The 14731-nt window shown below is 40.6% G+C and overlaps 1 protein-coding gene across 2 annotated transcripts in view; it reads right to left on the reverse strand.

Moving 5' to 3' along the window:
* ANKRD50 (ankyrin repeat domain 50) overlaps window positions 1-14524 on the reverse strand; it is a 39339-nt gene extending 24815 nt beyond the window's left edge. The window contains exon 1 of one of the 2 annotated variants that reach the window (XM_031062006.1): window positions 12995-14524. In XM_031062006.1, coding sequence (XP_030917866.1) covers window positions 12995-13473 — 479 coding nt within the window. In that variant the 5' untranslated portion in view covers window positions 13474-14524. The remainder of the gene's footprint in view (window positions 1-12994) is intronic. The other variant, XM_005427059.2, reaches the window with a different exon arrangement.
* Between the last annotated feature and the right edge of the window lie 207 nt (window positions 14525-14731).

Genomic DNA, 14731 nt, shown 5'->3' on the forward strand with positions numbered 1-14731 from the left:
GGATGAGCTCTACATCTGCCATCCCTGAGACACAAGCCTAGGCACTCCTGAAGATTTCCACAAATCAATACTATCTCCCTAAGCAATCCATTCCAGTGCTTCAGTATTCTTGAAACTGGGAAGTTTTCTCCTTCCCTTCCTGTGTCTAACCTTTACCTGCTTTCCTGCAATTCAAGCCTTGTACTTCCAGCCCTGTAACTTCTGCCCCACAGATAACACCAGGCTGATTACCAGGAAGCCAGCAGTACCCAAAATTTATAACCATTTATCTCCAGTCACCTGACAGAATTAAGGAACAGATTGAAAAGCAAAAAAAAAAAAAAAGCCACAAGAAAAAGTTGGTATGAAACCAACTTGATGTGCGATGTCAGTTTGAAAGTGGAGTACTGATAATTAAGCACAGTTACTAATCTCTTATTCCATGTAGTCAAATATAGTTCTACCTTGCACATGGGCTGTTTGCACCAGTCTCATGCATGTAAAGCCTTCCTGCAGACAAGGTGGCATTTATGGTTATCTCTTATCCACCAGTCCTGTGACTCTTCCAAACAGACATTAGATTAAATTTATCAAAACCAAACCATGTCATACCATGTTAGTTGTTTTTCACCTCTTTGTTATCTCTCAGCTGTCTGCAAACAGTTTGTCTGATTATTTCTTCTGACATTTCTCATCTCGACTGACACATTTCTAATTCCCCACGCCTTTTATATCCTTCTTAAATCAAGGCACTAAATACACAAATTGTTCTTTCAACTCTGAATTTTCAGCAATCCTGATAAAGATAACCTCTGCTTTGCAGACAATCAGTAACAGTTTGAGAACATCTCACCAATTCTATACTGGATATCTCTTTGAGGTTTTTGGCCTGGGCTGTTTTTCTTTGACCTTACCTATTTCTTGCTACTTTTAATTATGTTAGCTGACTGCAAAATTACTGTTTTTAAAGAAAGGGCAATACACAGGAGCATTGAAATTTTATCTTTCCTACTGTTATCAGTTTTTTCTCCCCAAGGAATAGCAGACTAACACTTGGTGGCTATTGTCTTTTTTCTGCTAACATAAATGGAGTTACTTCTTGTAAAACATACCTCACAGGAAACACCATCAATGCACCTGGAACTTGCAGTCTTGCTCTCATTTTTACATTACTCTTTCACTTTCACATTTAGTGGCTGCTCTATTTTCTTCCTGCCACCTTCCTGCTGGAGTTTAACATGTGAGTGAGGAGGAGCTCAGTTTCACTGAACCAGACATTTAATACAGTGCTTTGCAACCTCAGTGCTCTTCCCAGCCAGTTCCTTTCTTTCATTACATTTGTCTTCATCAGATCTTACTCACAAACCCTCTGAGATGGTGAACATCTCCATCTTTTTTAATTTGCTTTTCTTCCTCCTCCCCTTCTAAGCAAAGACTCATAGAATCATTTAGGATTCTATAAAAAGACCTTTGAGTCCAACCATTAACCCAACACAAGCATTTAAGATCATTTCATAGTCACTATACCCAAAAGATTTCACTTCCTCAGCTGATTTTTCCAATCTGACTGAAGCTAGTTTATGTCTCCCCACTAACTATTCTCTGTTCTTTGACATCAGAAGCATGGTCACTGGCAGACTCCTGCTCGTACCATGCCTTCCCAGCTGATGTTTATCTCCTATTTGTTATTCAAATTTTTAACTTACCAGAGACAGACATTATCATCCAAATTCTATGCCATGGATGACACCACTTGTTATCTTAAAGCAGCTTAGCTTACTTGAGCTTGCTGTTTTGGTGGGGTAAAGCACTTGGAATTTTACAAAAGTTTTGAGGTGAGGGAATCTCTCTGAGTTACCACAAGCCCTGTTTGGACAAAGCAGGTCAACTCTCAGACACACAAGGTGGTCTGATAGGCAGTTTCATTTACAGTCCATGGAAGATCAGGCTTACCAACAAACCTGCAAGTAGAAATCCCACATGCAGGGCTACCACCACATGTGATATATGTATTTTATTCAGATTCCCCAGGTGCTTAAATTTCTTTACTTTAGTCTAGAACTACAAGCAAGCATATTATGTACAAAACAAGCTACTTTTTCCAAACACATACCTGTTATACAAGTTATCCTGACAGATCTTTTAGAGCACTGAACTCAATCTTGACTGTACACTAAAATTTCCAGTTCTGCTTGTTCACCCCTTACCTTTTTTCCATTAGTATGAAGACACCTAAGGCATTTGATTACTCCCTGACTTATCTTCTTGCCTGTCCCATGACCTACATGACTAAGCCTATTTCCCCTCCTCCTCCATCCCCAGTTTTTGAGCTGTTGTCTAAGTTGCTGTTATTTAGATTTATTCCTGGAATTTGTCATCCACCAGGTTTTGCTTTAAAGCTCTTTACTTAGGGTCAAAAATTAATGTTTTTCTTTCTATCAAGCATCAATTAAGTTCTCAATGTTATTTTTTCCTGCAAATCCATCTCTTTTTTTAAAAAAAAGTAGGAGGTGCCAAAGAATGTATGCTTTAGATCAGATGCATGAGATGAAAGCATCAAATCAGACTCACTGAAAACTATCATTAGTAGAAATGAGAGAATTGCCTATACTTCACATTATTTTGCATACATGTAAAGTTTAGATAACAACTTACTTTGCAAATATTCAAAAGCCTGTTGTTGAAATGCAACATGTAAGAGTGGGGCACCACAATAATAAAATGACCACGTTTATATATGCAGCAGAATGTATCAAAATTACAAGGTTAGTTTTAAATAATTTATGAAATCAAAGGTACAATGAGGGAAATATATATATATACACACATATACACATACATTCAGTCTTTTCAGCTTTCCTTATTAACTACCTGATTGCCTAGTTGTAGCAAAACTAATATTTCTTTGTTAAACAAAAATGTAACTTCTATAAGCTGTGTTATCTGAACACATTACTACACAACGGAGTTGAAATTCTTGTAGCTTTACAGGCATTTGAATTTGTAGGTATTATTCTACATTTTGGAGATAGACAAAAATCCCTTTCTTTTTTCTGTTTCTATTTATGCAGTGCATAAACACAACTGAAGGAACAGATATTTCTTTCCAGGTATATGATTGTATTTGCTGGCATGAGAGAACTGCTAAGCACAAAAAGAAACAGAACAACTCCCAGATGAGGCAGGTAGAAAACTGCACTGAATAAATTCAATTGTGGGCCTGTTGTCAGGCTATATGCTTCTTTACTACGTTCTATCATGCCATGACCATAAAAGAGAATACAGTAGATTAACACACACAATAAAAGAGCCACCATCACTACTGCAGTCAGTCTGACAATCCCCAAATTAATTAGATTTGTCCTGTGCATTCCAAAGGGAAAAAAACCCAACATTACAGACTGGGAAGCAGGAAGACGAGGAGCTGAAGTGGCTGTTTCAACACTGAACTGCTCCTTCAGAACAGGGGGCTCTTGAACTTCCAGCCTGGAAGAACCAGGCTAATCAACAACTGACATTTTAAAATCTTGATCATTCCCTAATCAAGCTGCTCCACACCTGCCTGCCTCATGTCTTGCACACCATCACAAAGCACCTCACACTTCCACTGCTGAACTGATTGCAGGATTATACTGTCCAGCCTCATTTTGAGAAAATCCTCTGCACAAATACCAGATGAAAAGCTGTTGAGAATTTACCTTCCTAGTCAAGCACACTTAAGACAGCTTTCCTACTCTCTTTGTTACCACATATCCTTATCCATCTTATTTTCCATCTTAGTAAAACAGGCTATCCTAATGTTTATTGCACTTAGTTGAAGAGGAAACAGATGGAGCAGCTTTCCTGTGTCCCATCAAAATTATTCTCCCATACTCCCCAAAGCACAATTCACAGCAAATGTTCCTCGTGCATCACTCTGGGGCCTTATCAGCTACTTTGTAGTTTGGGTTTTTCCATCCCCAGCCCCCAGCAGATACAGTTTTTCTGTTTTGCCTGTAAAGCTCCAATTCATGCTTTCTGTATTGCCACCAAAATTTACTCTCAAGAAACACTGTGAGGTTAGCCCTGTGTAACCCTGATTCTATAATCTTACTGCACTGTTGTCTTTAGCTTTGGAACTGATTTTGTAGCCTCATATTTATTAGCCTTAGCTACAATACAACAAGTGATAGAAACTACCAACTCCCACTTCCTCCCTCCAATTATTCATACACAAATTGTTTACTGTGGATGAAAACCACCATTTAAAATTAAAGAAGGCATTAACAAAAAAAGCACAGAAACACAGAATGATTTGGTGTTGTGCTGTTGACTGCTGAAGTTTCCATCTGTTAGACTTTGATCATTTAGGGTAATCCAAGATCCTATAGACACAATTTCTCTTATGGATCAGCTTCACTTTACCTACAAACTGTGCTTTTTTTCTAATGTCCGGCTGAACTCGACTCCAGGAAAGTGTAGAGAAAGTATAGACAGCTTAGTGTGTCATGCTCACTATCGCTGCAGGAGAGCTGATGTAGTTAAACCAAGACTTGTTAATTAACTGCTCTAAGATGGAGATCATGCTGTAATCCCATTCTGAACAGATTTTCCTCCTGAGGTTCATTCCTACCTGCCTGTTACTGTCATCTCTACACTGCTGGTATTTTCCTTGACCGACCTAGAACTTCTGAACAGCGCTCTCCTTCTTCCAGGACAACTCCATGATACTGCAGATAACCTAAAATAAGGTGCTGCCCCTTCCTTCTCTCATGTTCTAAGATACCACAGATCTGTAGAACACAACTGCCATCTTATGCAAGGTGCCCACCTTCCCAATAACCTAAAATAAGGTGCTGCCAGGGGACCTTCCTTCTCTCGTGTTCTAAGATATCACAGATCTGTAGCACACAACTTCCATCTTATGCAAGGTGCCCACCTTCCCTTCTCCACATAAGCACTACCAGCTCTTATTAGGACATGACAAAGAAAAAAACCCAAGGTAAAAACACTGCTGGTGGTCTGTGGACTCCAAGTCCACTCATCACATACGATCCTTTATTCCAGCCTTCCTCTCACCCCATCAATTTAAACAGCAGCAACCACAACTGAGCCCAAAAGTCTGATGGCCTCCGACCTGCCTGCACAGCCCTCACTCTGTATGAAGTTATCTGCAAATGTGACAGAGAGAGGAATTTTATAGCAATTGTTTTGCCCCTTTTATTTCTTCATGATGTACATTTCCCCAATTGCCTTCTTTTCATGATCCCATTTTCAGTTCTATTTTCATGCTATTTTCTCACATTTTGATGTCAACAAGCACACCAGGAACCTACCCACCTCCATTCTTTCTGGCACCTCCTCTGCAATACTTTGAACACCTCTGTACAACTCAACCCTTGGGTCAATGTAATTATTTTCCTGCCTTTTTGGCCTGATTATTTCTTTTTCAGCAGTCATTCTTCAATCATAAAATGTAAAGACATTAACTATTGGAGACACTCCTGCTCCTGGACAAAGACAGAAGATTTCTCACCATTCCCAGCGTATTGAACACATCATCACACACAAGAAACTGAAACCTCTTCAAGTCATGGCTTTCAGGAGGCAATATTTCAATGCTATCTTCTCCCAGTATATAAGACACACTACATCCTTTCTACTTCACAATCCACCAAATCCTTTTCATTTTTTCATTGAAAAAGAAGACAGGAAAAGAAACCTAAACCCTTGCACAAGCTCTGAACATGTGCACAGAAAACTGAAGGGAAGGGAAATAATTAACAAGTAAGAATTGCTATGAAGGTCCATCTAACTAAACAGCTTATAGGAAAACCTGTAAGGTTTAAGTCTGAGCCACGTTGATTAAAGCCAAAATGTTAATGCCTATAGAAGTAGAAGACAAAAAGGTCTATGTAACTTGTCATTATTAAAATGCCTCGGGGAAACTTTCTTATGGTAATTTAATCTGAAAAGGTTAAAACCTTAAACGGTATTATGTTCAGTCTGTAGGCTGTGCTTCCATACAATGAAAGAGGAACATACAGCTTGCTCTGGCAGAAACACTGACTGCTGCTATGTGACCCGTTAACTCCACAGATTTAAGGGAAAAGCCTAAAGAGAAACATGCCACAAAGTACTTAAGCTTCAGGCAAAGCTCAACGGTTCTAATGGGCTGGAGAACACCAGAACACAGAGTTTCCTATGAAACCCAGCTCCAGTTAAAAGCCTAAAGACCCAGTCACACATAAACACTCAGAAGTTCCAGCACAGTCAAGATGCTCTCACAAAAGCAAATTTACCTTCTGCAACTCCACTGGAAAGACAGGCTGTGTTGGCAGATTCTTTTTAACCCTCTTGTGGCATGCTCTTACAGAAATAGTTTCTCATCTCACCCATAAATTGGTATGATTTTCAGTTGGTATCTTGCCTCCATCATTGTTGAGCATTAAATAAACCACAGATAAACAAAACAACATGATTTTAACTGTAATGAGATAGTTTTTAAATGAAAACTCCTACTAAAAGGAGAATTCAATCTTCTATCAGATCAAGATCTTCTGGGCTAGGGTCCAACCAGCTTCAGGATTCTAGTCAAGCATAAGTGAAAGATGCAGGAAGGGACAAAAATCTGGGAAAGTACAGAAGTAGAATGTTGCCTATTTACACATCTAAAACATTGGTAAGAAAAATTCCTTTTAGAAACGAAACTTTTATTCATGTAAGGGATTTTTAATGCCACATTCTTAGGTGTGACCTCTGCGGACACACTAACAAAATGAATTACTGAATTTCAGGCTGAAATGAAAGAGAAAAAAGCTGTATTTAAAGATGTAAAAGGCTGTCCCAAAAAGGAAAGAAAGGGTGCTCTCCAGAAACATGGAGAATAAATTCTAAGTAGTAAAAAACTTGGATTATAGCAAGAAGAAATCAATGCAGGCTAACATATGGATTTTTTTTCCTAGAAGAACTGTGAAACATAAGAGCAGATGAAGCCAGCATCTTTTTCTGTCTGGTGAAGGAGATGCTGGACTTGGTTTTTCTGAGCTCCCCTTCCAACCTTCTCAATTGTCAATTGCACATTTGAACTTTACATGTGGTAAATGTATAACAAACACACTGGAGGTTTAACTTACTTCTTTAAAGAGTCTTGTAAATTAATTTGTTACACATTCAGATCCTTTGCATGTCACAGGATACAGTTAGTCCTTAATTTTGTAGAGCTATGAATGGTAGAAACAAAGGCAAGAGAGTCTAACAAAATCTGTATACTCACACCCTTCTTGCAACCACTGGAGAGCTACAGCTCCCAAGATTGAACTGAAGCTCTGGAAGCACATGGAAAGCCTCTGCAGCAGCCCCTTCCAGAAGGAAGTAGATTAGAGAAAAAGAGGTAGATCACTCCCAGACAGTCTGAGACCTGGGTGACAAAAACTGAGTCATGTATCACCTATGAAAGATTAATACTGAATTACTAATGTCCTCTAAAGTAAATTGATAGAAATCCCAGCAGCTTTTGGGTTTTCAGTAGCCCAAGCTCAGGTATCTTTAACTGTCTCCAGTGTGCGGCCTCTCACCTTTTCTCAGCAGTTTTGGAACTGGGGTGCTGCAAACTGCAATAGAAGCACATGCTGTGGTTAATTCACTAGCAAGGAAAACTCCCAAGCTTGTAGGGTTGTACCCTACAAAGTCAGGATACTCCTAATTCATCTCAAATTCACTCCAAAATGCATTCAGATTTTTGCAATTAAGAATAGGCTACTCCAAACCAACAAAAAGCTCACTGGTTAATTGCTCAATAAAGCCTACACAACCCATTATAATTTTAATTATATTACTGACTTCAAAGATGGTACAAAGAGTTCTAAAAATGAACAGCTTCTTCACACTTCATCTGTCATCGTTTACAACTCAATGTCTGAATCTTTTCCTTCATCTAAGCAGGAAAAATGCACTTCAGTACTGCAGATTGAAAGTCCCTGGACAAAAGTCACAGAAGGTTTGCTGAACAAACCACTGTTTTTCTACATTGTCAGACAAAGAATCCAGAACTTGGAATAAAACTTGTTATTCCCATATCATTTAGATAGGAGTAAAAACTCTATCACCTACAATTTGCAACTTTCTGATGATACACGACTCTTGAGGGAAGAGGGAAGAAAAAGATAAATAACTTAGTAGCACGGAAAGGCAATACAGGGGAAGGGCTGGGGCAAGGAAATGCTTGTTAGCTCTGGCTGGCACTCAGAGGTTTTTCCTCTGAATTCTGCCCTTTATGAGGTTTCCATTACATTGCCAAAGACAAAACACCAGAGGCTCAACCCTTTGGAGTTCTCCAAGCAGGCAGAAGGAACTTTACATAGATAACAGCAATTGGCACAGGCTCTGACTCACACAACTCATACACGGCTTTCAAATTTAATCAACATGAACCCCTGCTTCAAACTTGCAGTCAGCACAGAACCTTACATGACCTCTCACACCTCTTTCTTACACTCAAGTCTACAGGTATTTGCATATTCAAGAGAACTATAAAAGTATTAATCACTCAACATTATTGGCCACGTTAAATCACAAGGCAAATCTGATGCTCATGAAGAGATGAGGAATTAGAAACAGAAGAAAAGCTCTGATAGTCTGGGAATCTGCAAAAGGAACCACTGCACTGAATTCAGCACCAGCATGCATAGAATCTGGTGTCCTTTCTGAAAAAAAAAAAAATATATATATATATATACATACTTAAGCTCTGGGATACAGCTTCCCTATATTCACTTTTGGTAGAGAGATGTAACATCAGCTTCAGAGAACTTCTGTGAAGCTCTTAAAGAGTAATAGATTTGTTCAGCAGCTCTTTCTGATTTGGTTTTGTGCTTTATTTCTTTTAAATTTCTGGGTTTTTTGGGTCTCTATTGATCAGGGACATCTACTTGCATGGGAATGCAACTTTAGCAATGCAGTAGAGTGGAAATCTGAATTCACAGCTTCATTCTTTTTCCTGATAAAAATCACTTAGACCCTCTTACATTAAAGTAGTTGTATGAGAAATACTTTAGTAATAAAATGTTAGGATATCTCACAAGCAGAAAATCAGTTGGACACCATTGACCCAAATTTAGTATGTGAGAAATAAGGATGTGAAAAGTCTGACAAGATTTGAAATTCCCTGAAAAGACACCCAGAAGCTGGAAAAAAACTTCACCTGTGAGTGAGAGCAAAGCACCTCCACCTGCACCAACCTGCTGGGAGATGTGGAAATTTACCATTTTTTGGTGATTTACTAATTACAGCAACACACCCAAGCAAAATTCGAAGTTCAGTTTAAGTTTGTACCAGATCAACACACACTGAAGGTGAGTTTGGTAGGAGTTTAAAAACATGATGTTATTTAGTATCTTCTGGTCTTGGGTATCTTTCAAACTCCAGAGCAATGGCTGCAAAAAAGAATCAGCTCTGCAGGGTGAACCATGCCCACATTTCCAGTGACAGACACTCTCTGGGCTGTGAATGAAGCAAGCTCTGCCTGCCACCACCAATCCCAACTGCAGCACAACACATGGGAATGATGTGCCTTTCCCTACTGTCTGAAGGTGTTTAATGTCATCTCCTCTGTCTGGCAAACATAAACCAGGAACATAAGGGAAACGCCTTTCTACAGCCTGGTTTACACAAATCTCTGCACTCTCCACAGCGTGTATCAGAGCTGCTCTATGCCCTCGTGGCCTTGGATAAATGCTATCTGCCTGTACTCCTACCAAATCACTGGAAGCACAAACTTGCTGCAGCAAAACCAAAACAACCCTAGAGACAGCATCACAAAATTATTCAGAATTTAACTTTTCTGTATCAACAGGGAAAAAGAGCTTCATGGACCTTTTGAATTAAATTCTTTTTTTGTCACATCATTTCTTAACTTCTGGTGTCTGTAACATCTTTTCCTTCCCTTCTGCTGCTTTACTTTCACTGAAAATCTGAGTGTGAGGGTTCAGCACTCACATTTTAAGCTGCTTTCTGCTCCAGCACTGAGTGCCTGATAAGAAAAGTGCTGTAAGTAGCTGTTCTTTCTCTCAGCTGTCAGTGCAGCAACAAACTCAAAATGCTAAATACATTTGTATAATTCAGCCTTTCTGGTTCTTTGGAAGATCTGCCCCTGAAAGAATTTTTAGGGCATTTAAAGCTTATAAATGCATAAGAACTTTTTAAGAGGAGACATTTAAAGAGCTGAGAAACGTCTTAACTCTGAGGGTTGCTGCTTGCATATGTATCACTAAGACCATCAGGACTGCTGAAAATCTATTTAAGAAACATCCTTCAGGAAAACATGTCACCATTTTAGCTAACAAACTTTACATTGTTTATAAACTAGCATGTTACCAGACATTAAGAAGCTTTTCTTTCTCAGTATTTCCAGGACAATCAGCACAAAAATAGAGTGGTATCATCTTGTTTAGTACTTATGAAGAGAAGTCTTTCCATTTTAGGACATGAATAAATACATGGCTGGGTCTGGAGCAGCTGTAAAAAGCAGAGCAAAAAATTGACAGTGCCTTTAAAGAAGAATCTTTCTCCTCTTCTACTGAATAAACTAAAATAAGGCAAGAATCGATGAAGCACTTTGTGTTTCTTCAGTGCCTTTACACAATGACAGATGCAATCATCTGACAGGAAAGTCCTCCTAGAACTCATTTCACATCCCAACAACCTCCACTTAACATGAACTCTAAACACACCGGAGCCCAGGATCCAAGTGCTCAGTGGCAAGTCTTAGAAACCACGGAACATGCTAAATCATAGTTTTGTTAAACATTCCCTGCACGGTTCATACACTAGCAAAAGTTCAATCAAACAAATGACTGAGGGGTCTGATGGTGGGGAGGGGGTGGCCAAGCGCCTCTTGTTTGTGGACAGAGATTGTATCACCCAGCAGAACAAGCTCGTGGTGCTGCTGTCAGCAGCCACCTCCTGGTCCCCTGCCACAGTGCTGAAAACTTATATTCCCTGCACAGCACCTTGTCTCCAACACCTCATCTCCCTTAAATCTGAAACACGAGAACCAAGACCAGCCACCACAGCCGCTTTTGAGAGCAGGAGGTCAGGATAAGTGGGAGCAAGGGAATACAGGAAGGGTGAAAAGAAAAATCTCCTTGACTGAAGCTGCTGTACTACCCCATAAGTATTTCTGGTGTAATACCAGGAGTTCACAATCAGTGCTGCAAAATTTGAGAAGGAAATGACCGTTGCTGGATCTTGTGCTTATTTTATTTTTCTAGTACAAATCCAAGAACCATGTATATTGACCTCCTCAAACCAGCCCATCATTTATAAGCCCTATGTTTATAAAAATGAGTCTAAACAAGTATCTCTTGTATTTTATATTTCTAGGTTGCATTTTTGTCTAAAGACATTTACCTAGCTCCTGTTCTGTGCAGTAAGCAATCACTTCCACAAGAGGAAGGATTCCAGCTCTTACTGAGAACTTTGCTGTACTAAATTAGTCAGATTTCCCTGTAATAGACTTTTAAACATAAACAGGCTCTTACACACCAGATTAATCCACTTTCATGATTTAAAAAGACTGCCTGAAGCTAGATGGCCAGTCTGCTATTCCATTTATAGACACTAAATTGCACACAGTTTTTATTCATTAGAATTTAAGAGGGCTTGATACCTGTGAAATTAGGACCCTAATAGCTGTTAGAAGTTGCATATTCACTTAGTAGCAAACAAAAAATCCAGAACTAGTCTCGGTTTAGACTCTCTGTTTTAAGACACTATGCTGAGAACAATGTGGACATGCATCCTGTTTATTCAGCAGGCAAGGACATAACAGCCATCAGAACTAGAAGGCTCTTTTACACCACCATGACAATGAGAGCAAGCACCACAGTTCAACCTCAGCACTTGCCTCCACAATCCTAGGAGGCAGGAAAGAAAAAAATAGAGGAGAGGAATTTTATACTGGAAACAGGCAATAAACCCTCTAGTACCACAAAAAGTTACACCACTACACAGTACCAAAAAATTCAGTTTAACCAATATTCCAGACAAGTTTTATGCTGGCAACACATTCAAGTGAAGCTCTGTTGATGAAGACAAGCCTTACCCTTCATGAATTTTCCCTCACTGTGACCCAAAGGAATAAAGACCAATAGACACAGGCTGACACAGGCTGTGCTCAAGACTGCACATTGTTCTAAGTGTATCTGTGGATATACACTTATATACATGTAATTTATCCTTTCATACACTCTCATCCTCACAGAAATTATCAGTGACATACTCAGGAGACTATGGTTTGTTAGGAACACTAGTAAAAAAAGTCTGTTCCTTTTCCATTCAGCTTAGACAGCTGACAAACCTCTTAAGGGGCAGGGTGATCAATTCCTTGATCAATTCCCGATCCCATCAACACTTTGAAGTAGTTACAGAAGAAGCAGCAATAAAGATTTGACACAATCTGTGCATATTGTGAGAAGAAACATAAGGAGTTAATTGACATTTTCCTACCACATATTTTTAGACAAACATAAAACTGATGTGCTGGACCAGACCCAGAGATCCATTAGCCCAGTTTCCTCTTAGACAGAGCACGTTATTGGAAGCTTTTCCAAGGGTCCTGTAAGGTCTGTTCCAGGTCTGTGAAGGACAACTGCCCTACCTTTATGGCACACAGAGACCATGGATTAGATATTTTCCACTCTGAAGTCAATTACTTTCAAGTCTTTCCAAAACATCCAGTTACATCTGAGGGTACTAACATACAAATGTAAATAAATTCACTATTAATAATAAACTTTGTTTTAAAAGTAAATATTTATTTATGCCAGCTAAAACGACAAAGTTAGATTTTTCCATGGTAAGTCTGCACGCTCTGAGAGAGATAACGAGCCATGAAACAAACATGTTTTAAACTACCTGCATCTTAGGCTCACTGGAAGGAAGACCTAAACAGCAGATTTTTCTTGTTTGTTTTATTTTGAGTTTGTTATCAATAGGGTTGTTTTGTTGGGTTGTTTTTTTTTATATTTGTTTTTACCTTTTAAACGCTTCAGCAGGGTTCCTCTCGCATTCCCCGGGCTGCAAGAGACTTTGAATAGCAGGATCTCTTAGTTTGTCCTCGTATCCCTGGATCAGTCCACTGCGGCATATCTGTGTGACTAAACCTCGAATAAAGCCTCCAACACAGAGCGTGTCAGAGTCCTGGGCCCTGCAGAAATGGAAGGCCAGGGCCTGGCGATGCAAGCCTCGCTGCAGGTTGGCAGGTGAGCTTGGCCACAGTAACTCAGTGCACAGGGCTGTCTTCCCACTGCCGGGCCCTCCTACCAACAACACACCCCAGGCAGCTCCTTTCCCGGAGACAACACCGCTGTTATTCCCAGGATTGGCTACAAGAGATGGTTTGTTGGCAGCGCTGCTGCCGCAGCTCGCTTTCTCCTGGAGGCAGTGCTGAAGCTTGTGGAAAACCCACTCCCTACAGTAAAACTGCTTTCCCTGCAGCAAGCTGGTTTGAGCCATTTTATAAAGCTTCTTCTCCTGGATGTGTCATAAGCTGCAGCGCATCTTCAGCATCTCAGGAGCGCGTTCACCCGGCACGGGACAATCCTGCGCGCAGAACTTGGCAGAGGTGACGGCGACCGGGCACCCTTGCTCAGGGTAGAACTCAGCAGCCTCTCCTCTGCAGGACGGCTGTCACTCCATCTGTGCCCTGTGCTGGGATCAGCACGGCACCATCACAGCTCAGCTGACATCGTGCAGCGGCGGCTGGGACCAGCTCTGGGCGAGACTCCTGGCGTGGCTCACGAGTTCACGCAGCTCCATGGCTGCATCTGTGGCTCAGGCAGCTGTGCGTGTTCCCGGCGTACAGGGGAGACAATACATCTGGAAAAGCTGAGGGAAAGCCAACTTTGCAGTGTATACTGAACGCCTTTCAACTCTAGGCATTAATCTCTCTGGATATACATACAGAAAAAGCTGTCCATAAGAAAATGTTCCTTCTGGGAATTTCATAAAAAAAGCGATTTCTCTTCAGAGTACTATATACACAGCACAAACGTGGCAAGTACCACTGACTAAAGCAGCCAGTCTGGCTGGTGAGCTTTGCACACCTCATACATCTGGGAGAGTGTCCGAGAAGCGCTTCACAGTACGGTTTCTTATGCAGCACAAGCGACAGGGAGGAAAAAATTGTTTACAGCTCCTTATTTCAATACATTCGTAGTGTCTTCTTCAGGAACTTGATTCTTACTGAACCTGTTCTCAGGTATCTCAATCGCAAGATGTCAGAAGAGACAACATCTTCCCCTAGAGCTCTGAAATAAAGGAGACAGCACTTTTAACCCTACATGCAAGTCATAATTCAGTCAGCTGCAAACGCAGACAACAAAGACCAAAGTCAAGGGCTCGTATTCCTTATTCTTCCTAATACTGTTGAATTCATCAAGAGAGCCGTTTTAAAGAAAATTTGTCGTTACGAGACGTGATCAGCCACATGCAAAAAAAATCCCCAACAACAAACAATGAGCAGATATGACAGTGGCCTCAAAACCACAGCAAGTCTTGCATTTTCTCCCGAGGAGAACCGACTATATCCTTCCATCCTAGAAACATTCCTCCTAGCGAGGCTTCTCCAGCGAATCCCCTCCTCAGCCCGTGTTCCTCCTGCCGGCTGCGGGCGTTTTCGGGAGTTTGTGCAGCAGCAGGGCAGCGCTGCTCCCCGCACGCTTCTTTGTTCGCGGCAGCAGCGGCGCCCGGCAGCCCCGGGGTCACGCCGTGG

The sequence above is a fragment of the Geospiza fortis genome, unplaced genomic scaffold (genome assembly GCF_000277835.1).
Source record: "Geospiza fortis unplaced genomic scaffold, GeoFor_1.0 scaffold636, whole genome shotgun sequence".
Classification (NCBI taxonomy): Eukaryota; Metazoa; Chordata; class Aves; order Passeriformes; family Thraupidae; genus Geospiza; species Geospiza fortis.